The 8,094-nt window shown below is 34.4% G+C and overlaps 1 protein-coding gene across 1 annotated transcript; it reads left to right on the top strand.

Annotated features, from left to right (window-relative positions):
- The first annotated feature begins 969 nt into the window (after positions 1 to 969).
- LOC125871465 (vesicle-associated membrane protein 722) lies at positions 970 to 4,390 on the top strand. Its single transcript, XM_049552056.1, has 5 exons — positions 970 to 1,309; positions 2,873 to 3,014; positions 3,113 to 3,233; positions 3,354 to 3,416; positions 4,039 to 4,390. The coding sequence occupies exons 1-5, from the start codon at positions 1,120 to 1,122 to the stop codon at positions 4,183 to 4,185; spliced, it is 663 nt and encodes a 220-aa protein (XP_049408013.1). The 5' UTR covers positions 970 to 1,119; the 3' UTR covers positions 4,186 to 4,390.
- Positions 4,391 to 8,094: the final 3,704 nt, after the last annotated feature.

Here is an 8,094-nt window from a genome sequence, read left to right as displayed (position 1 = left end):
TCGTATTTGTATAATCATAAGTGTATAGGACGAAAATATATGCATGTGTATTTGTATATACAAATTTCTCTCGCTTTATACAAACACAATGTATACATTTGTGTTTGTATAAAGTGAGAGAGGTGAGTCAGCGAGCGAGATCTGGGAGAGTGGCGAGTGAGATCTGGGAGAGGGGAGAGAGGGAACGAAAATATATGTATATATACAATTTTCTCTCGCTTTATACAAACACAAACGCATTTTATACATTTGCGTTTTTGTATAAAGTGTGAGAGGCGAGTGAGCGAGCGAGATCTGGGNACAATTTTTTCTCGCTTTATACAAACACAAACGCATTTTATACATTTGCGTTTTTAGGCGAGGGAGAGAACGAGAGTGGCGAACAAGATTCACCAGGAGAGAGGCAAAATAACAATAGTTTGCTATGGGGTACAATTAAATCAAACTATATTTATAGCATTTAATTTGAATTAATAGTTTGTTATTATATACAATTTTTTCTTTTCGTTATACAATTAGTCATTTTATACATTTCAGTATAAAATATATAAAATGTGTTTTTATTTGTATAAAGCGAGAGAAAAGTGTATATACAAATATAAATACAAATACATATATCTTCGTCATATACACTTATAATTATACAAATACAAATCTTATTATACAAATTACAATGTATAAATAAATTTATACAAAATTGAACAATTTATATAAAATTGGATGTTTGTAGCGAACTATACAAATCAAAAACTCCATAGCAAACACAAAAATTTTCTATGGAACACAATTATGCAAATTATAGCTACCACATATAAATATGATATTTATATTTGATATATGTGAAAGTTGCTCATTCAAATTTAATCGGACTCGGATCCGAATTTAAGAAATACTTAGACCTACTAGAAAAGGAAACTTCGCCCACACCCAGGCAGCCGTATCCCGCCCCGCGTCTCAAAAATTAAAATTCATCTTCGTCAATGGTCACGCTTCCCCCTTTTATTCTTTTTCAGTTGCCTCTTCATACGCATTTCTATTTCTCCTCTCTGTCTCTCTCTCTCTTAAATTCTCTACTACTTACTATACGAGCTAGGGTTTTGATTTTTTCACACAGCAAAAATGGGGCAACAATCGCTGATCTACAGTTTCGTTGCGCGAGGAACTGTGATTCTCGCCGAATACACTGAATTCACCGGTAATTTCACAAGTATAGCTTCACAGTGCCTCCAGAAACTTCCTGCTTCCAACAACAAGTTCACCTATAACTGCGATGGCCATACTTTCAACTATCTCGTCGAAGAAGGCTTCAGTAAGTCATTTTCCTTCTCTTTTTCTCTTCACTTCTGATGTTTTTGCTAATGGATTTTCCTGATCCTGTTATCCAAGCATCTATGATTGTTTTTCTTGTTGCGCGGCTGTTTTCGTCGATTTTTGCTTACTTTCATTGTTCTGTTGATTGTTTGATTTCAAATTAGTGCTGTTTAGATCTTGTGGGATTACCGGGTAGTAATAATAAATTTTGTGCTAATTAGTTTAGTTAATGCGGAATTTTCCCTTGGATCTCAATCATTTCGGTTATTGTTTAGTATTTTTTTCCTTATTCTCCTTGTTCTGTTGCTGAGTTCGATTTGGGAATAGTCAGTCTAGACCCTAGATCTTTGTTAAATACTACTAGTATCTAGTAAGTAACAATTAATTTTCGTGGTAATTAGTTTAGCTAATGCAGAATTTTGCTCTGGATCTGCCTCATTTTGTTGCCAAGTTTTTTTCATCGTTTGCTTGTTTTTCCTGAACAACCTCTCTACCCCCAAGGTAGGAGTAAGGTATGCATACACAGGGTATTGCTGTTGTTATTGTTCTGTTGTTTGTGTTTGATTTCTGAGTAGTGCAGTCTAGATCTTAGTAGAATACTGATAAGTAATATTATATTGGTAATTGGTTTAGTTAGTGCTTAATTTTGCTTTAGATTGGTTTGATTTCATTTACAATTTTACATATACACACTCTTTCCATCTGCTTAGGCCTTGGTGGACATAGTTACCTATACTTGTCCAGGGTACCTGGTGGAATAGTCATTGAGGTACGGTCAAGCTGGCCAGGAAACCACTGTCATTTTGAATAAAGAACACGTACTTTAGTAAGATATGAAAATTTCCCTGTAATTAGCAGAGGAGAAGATATGGACTACACCTACCTTAGTAAGATATGAAAATTTCCCTGTAATTAGCAGAGAGAAGATATGGACTATAGACATCGAGGTACACTCAAACTGGTCAGGACTCAGAACACCATTTTCATTTTTAAAAAAGAAGATCTACCTAAGTAAGATATGAAAATTTCCCTGTAATTATCAGAGAAAGTAGATATGGACTGTTTTGGAAGATATCATTTTTTTGTGTAAATTTCTTGTACATCTGTCGTTATGGATGTATCATGCTAACGTCTTCAATGTAGCCTATATTTTCTTCAGTCTTTTTCTTAACAAGATTAAGTGGCAGTGTACCTTTAATTCATAAATTGTACTACTGGTTTTTCTCATTTACAGATTTTCATTTGAATTGTGAAGCAACTACACACTGCTTTTAGATTTCAACACAACAAATTCGAGCAGTAGTTTATTTTTATTCAAATTGAAGTGAACAACAAATCTGATTTGAATTGTTTCTCCTGTTTCTAGAAGAAGTTTATGCATCCTCCTTGTATTTTTGCACATCTTTCAGTCTGTGATATTTCTTCAGTCTCTGATTTGTTATTTTGAATGCTCTTTATGTCCAATTAGATGATGATTGATTACCTGACAAATAATATGTAATGCTCCGTTTATTCTGCGTCTTTTTTCATGCTGACATTGTTATACCCTCTGTACAAACAGCATACTGTGTTGTTGCTGTGGAATCTGTTGGGAGACAGATCCCAATTGCGTTTTTGGAGAGAACCAAGGAAGAGTTTACCAAGAAATATGGTGGAGGAAAGGCTGCTACAGCTGTTGCTAACAGCTTAAACAGGGAGTTCGGGTAAATTTCATTTTCTTTGTATTCTCTTCCGCTCTCCTCTATAATTGTTGGTAATACTGAAAGTGATAGATGCCTTCATTCAAAATGATAATTTACAGGCCTAAACTGAAGGAGCAGATGCAGTACTGTGTAGATCATCCAGAAGAAATCAGTAAGCTTGCAAAGGTGAAGGCTCAGGTTTCAGAAGTTAAAGGTGTGATGATGGAAAACATTGAAAAGGTAGAAAAGATATTTATTGGAATATACTGTTCTAGAGGACATATTTATGTTTTGGTCTTGGAAAAGGATTGAGAATCTGGAAGTGGATTTGATTTGTTGATGAGAACTGTGTCCTTGTAGGTTCTTGATCGTGGGGAGAAGATTGAACTTTTGGTGGATAAGACTGAGAATCTTCGCTCACAGGTTTGTAATGCAATGACCATTCAATGTCCTGTTTCTTAAATATTTGAGTCTTGTCAATGGATGAATCTCCATTCCCAGTTATATGAATAGGAGCCACAGTCAGTAAGATTCATCTTTTTTTGCCTCTTTTGACTGGTAGCACATGACAAGTACTATGTACTACTTATTTTAGCAAATTCAAAGTGGTTTGAATTGATTTACTCCCTTAGTGTACTTGAAGGTTTAGTGATTTTGCTGCGTATTCTGTTTCAAGATATTTCTAATGGTTAAGCTCAGGCCATTAGTAGAAAATTGTAGGCGGAAACTACTGTTGAGCAGTCATTTGTCTATGTTGTTTTACATTTTATATTTTGCAATTTCTTAGATAACTATACTATTCCATCCATAACACACACACCTAAAGGTTAGTGACCTCTTTAACTTTATTGGCAACTTTAGGTAGAGGTTTATTTGCTCCAGTGGGCTGGACCCCATGACCTGTTATTACATCATTACACACCTACTTGTTTCCTTTTCCTGCTACCTTCTTTCTTTCTGAACTTGTCCTTGTGTGTTATATTGTTTTCCTCTTTTGTTCTATCTGAACATGTAATATGGGAGTGAAATTGTTGTTTTATTGCAGGCACAAGATTTCAGGACACAAGGAACAACAATGAGGAGGAAGATGTGGTTGCAGAACATGAAGATCAAGCTTATAGTTTTGGGGATTATTATTGCCTTGATTCTGATCATAGTTTTGTCAGTGTGTGGTGGTTTCAAGTGTCACTAGTGCGGTTTCTCATCTTACTAGGCTGGATGTTGATTGAAAATTGTGGCACTTTTGTAGCACTGGCTTGGCAGTTCATTATAATTCTTTTCTTCTTTTATCGTGATGTCTTTTGCTCTATCTTCTCTATATCATGAGACACTTCCTGTATAGCTTGTAATGCTGAATTCTTTTGCGTATATTATTGAAAGAGTCTCCTTCCCAGTTTCACCAGACCACATACTTGATATTGTTGGTTGATTACTTGATTGGTTCTGAATTGGATAGAAAAAAAAATACTGATAATAGAGCTAGTAGAGAAGGTGTGTACTATTTTCTTTTCTGCTGGCGTCATTTTTTCTGCAACCATTTATTCTTGTTTCCTATAATTGAATTTTTAAAGCTGCATTGCCAGGAAAGTTAATAGTACTTAAATGTCAAGGATACTGTGAGGTTCCTTGTGCTAAATTCAGGATGAATGAAAGTGTTGTTTATTTCATTTCTATAATGATGAAAATAAATTGGTTATGAAACATAGGTAGTGTAAAGGAATTAACATTGAGTGAAGAATCTACAAAATATTAGAGGTTGATATAATCAATTTGTGTTATTCATATTAAATTATATGAAATAATATCTTCTTGTGATAATCCTTGAATCAATACAACAAAAAATCCAATCAAATTATATGAGTAGAGTCTACCCTTAGGATGTTTGTAAATCTTATCTCTATTTTTCTAGGATAGAGACATTGATTCTGATAGACCATATGCTTAACAAAATAATAATTAAAGTCGAATAATGAAAGCAAAATAATAAGATAAACAAAGCAGATGAAGCAATAGGTAATAAGTACAAATAAAGAATAAGATACCACACAAATGTAAAATATTACTACTAAATAACAGGTAGGACATTCCATATAAATCTTTTTGCTCTCCCATGTAAAAATACAATATCACTTTGCTATTTATCATCCTAATTCTCGACCTCCATACCATTATATTTAAGGTCATATTTTCAATAAGCTGAAGATGTGTCATATTTTGTCTTATCACTCTCCCATGTTCTCCGGTCTACCTCTACCCCTTCTAAAATCTATTATAGTCAACCTCTCACACCTCCTTATCGGTGCATCAACACCTCCTTTTCACAAGTTTGAACTATCTCAACCTCGGTTTCTCCATTTTTTTCACCATTGTCCTTTATTACTTCATTCCTAATTCTATCTTTTATTAGCGTGCCCACACATCCATATGAGCATCCTCATCTCTGCTATCTTCATATTCTAAACGTGTATGTTCTTGACTGTCAACACTTTGTTCATACAACACTATTGGTCTAACTACCATTCTGTAGAACTTCGTAACACATTCTTATCATACAGTACCCCGGACGCGAGCCTTCATTTTGTCCACCCCGCTCAAATTCAATGTGTGACGTCATTGTCAATCACTCCATTTTCTTGGATTATAGACTCAACAAACTTGAAACTACCTTTCTAGGATATGACTTGTGTACAAAGGCGGATCTAGAATTTAAATTTTATGGGTTCAATATTTAATATTCTTAGCATTGAACTAATTATATTTTAAAGTTATGAATTCATATCTTTGGTGCAATTGTAGTGGTTTTTATACACAAATTTATACTTCGCATTAGATGTATACGGTTCATATGATTCGGTACCGTAATGGTGAACCCGTCCTGTTTGTGTATCAATCTTCACTTCCAACTCCGCTTAAGGTATTATGTCACTGAATTTGCACTCGAGATACTCTGTTGTAGTCCTGCTAAATCTGAAACCTTTGGATTATCGGGTATGCCTCCAAACTTTCAGCCTATCGTTAATTTCACCGCGCATCTCTTCAATCAGTAATATGTCATTTGTGAATAACACATACTATGGTACCTCCTTTTAAATATGTCGCGTTAATTCGTCCATCATTAAGAAAAAAATAAAAAATAGGCTAAGGTCTGATCCTTGATGCAACCCCATCACGGCTAGAAAATTTCTAAGTCACCCCTCACTGGTCTTATCAAGGTATTGACTTCATCATACATATCCTTAATTGTCCTAATATAAGTCCTATGTACACTTCCAGACTCTGACATTTCCACATAGCATGTATAGACACTTTATCATATATCTTTTTAGATCAACAAACTTTATGCGTAAGTCTTTACTACTATCCTCGTATTGCTTCAACAATCTCCTTACATGATCTATAATTTATGAATTCAAATTAGTTCTTGGTGATAAACACATCCCTCTTTATTCTCATCTCAACCGCTCTCTTTGAAACTTTCATTGTGTGATTTTAGCTCCCAAGTCAATATTCCAAATAAAAATTAAAATAAGAAAGAACAAACCAAGTGTTTGTACACATATTGACCAACCAAAGCAACTACTTAATAAGTAAGCATTGGTTAGATTAAGATTTGCTTTAAAGAGGAGATAATGTCGGACCTCCAAACTTTGATTTTGTCTTTTTTCCTAAAATAAAAATATCAAACTAATATCATGTATCCATGATAAACTCAAAATAACATACTCTCTGACCAATTCTACTGTCGATCTTCTAATCATTAGGTCAATTAAATTTTAATGTATCTCGCTTTTGCTTAATTGTTCTAATAGACTATATCAAAAGCAATATTTTTTTTGTCAACTTTGTCTTTCGTATATCTTCCGCCTATGACAATATTAATTATGCCTTTGATATAATAATCCTCTCGCAATTAATTCCTCCTCCTCCGTTCACTTCTAAACAACAATTTATAATGACTATTGTTGCTCCAGAGTGAGTGTGCCCAATATGTATGTTAAATCCATTTACTTTATCAAGGTTTCTCTAAGACCAGTCCATACTTTGTAAGCACTAGACACATACACCATTCCTCCTAACAATTCAGTGCTCACAGAGTTCATGATCCAGGAGAGAACAATAGCATTGCATTTCTACCATAGATCATGTAAGGAAGACTCAAACCTATCCTTTTGATAACGACCATCAACAAACCCCAATTTACTTTTACCTAACAGACTGATTTTCATAGAGCTACTCCATAATGCATAATTTTCAGGGCCAGTGAGCTTAATAGAGATCAGGGAGCTACCTTGTAGCACCCCAAGAAATTTTTGAACTAAGACTCAAACCTTTATTTGTAGTGAGTGAGATTTTTGCAAGGACTTTAAAATTTCCTGAGTGTTAAGGTCACTAGATGTAGCACCTTGAGTTCCAAAAACTACTAAATTGGAAATAGCAAAATCTGAAATTTTGCAAGTTATGCTTAAGTATGAGTTTTAGGTCGACTTCAAACGACCATAACTTCCATCTCAAGATGAGTTTGGTGTGATACCAGATATCGTAGGGAAGATCTTTGAATTATCTTTCCAACGCCACCGAGTTTGATCAGTTTCGAGTTCGTATGAGGGAGATATGTCCATTCAAAGTTGGGCTGTCTAGTTAAGGAAAGTCAAAATCGGATTTTAGAGGGGTATTTTGGTCTTTTCCTTACCCAATTAGATTTAATTCATATTTAGTAATATTTTAGGGGTCTAATCCTATTAGGTTCAGTTTTATAATCCTAGTTTACGCCTAGGGTTTTAGTTGAGAGTTCAAGAAGAGAAAAGAAGAGAAAAGAAGAGAAAAGAAGAGAAAAGAGGAGAGGATCAAGCATTCGTCGAGATTCTTGCGTCTTGTTGCTGATTTTCGCCATAGGTTTAATCCCTAAGAGGTATGTAAGCTTCCATAGTGTTGGGTTTGTTCACCCACACACCAAACATATTATTTTTAGCGAAGTTTCATTCTCAAAAAGTTGAAGGTTTAAGTTCTTGATAGGTGTTATTGAAGTTCATTCTAAATCTTGTTTTGTTGGGGTTTTGATGATTTCTTGAGATGAAAGTGATTGTTTTGAGTGGATTAGTGT

The sequence above is a fragment of the Solanum stenotomum genome, chromosome 7, assembly GCF_019186545.1.
Source record: "Solanum stenotomum isolate F172 chromosome 7, ASM1918654v1, whole genome shotgun sequence".
In the NCBI taxonomy this organism is placed as follows: Eukaryota; Viridiplantae; Streptophyta; class Magnoliopsida; order Solanales; family Solanaceae; genus Solanum; species Solanum stenotomum.
This window is presented reverse-complemented; position numbering and strand designations above follow the sequence as displayed.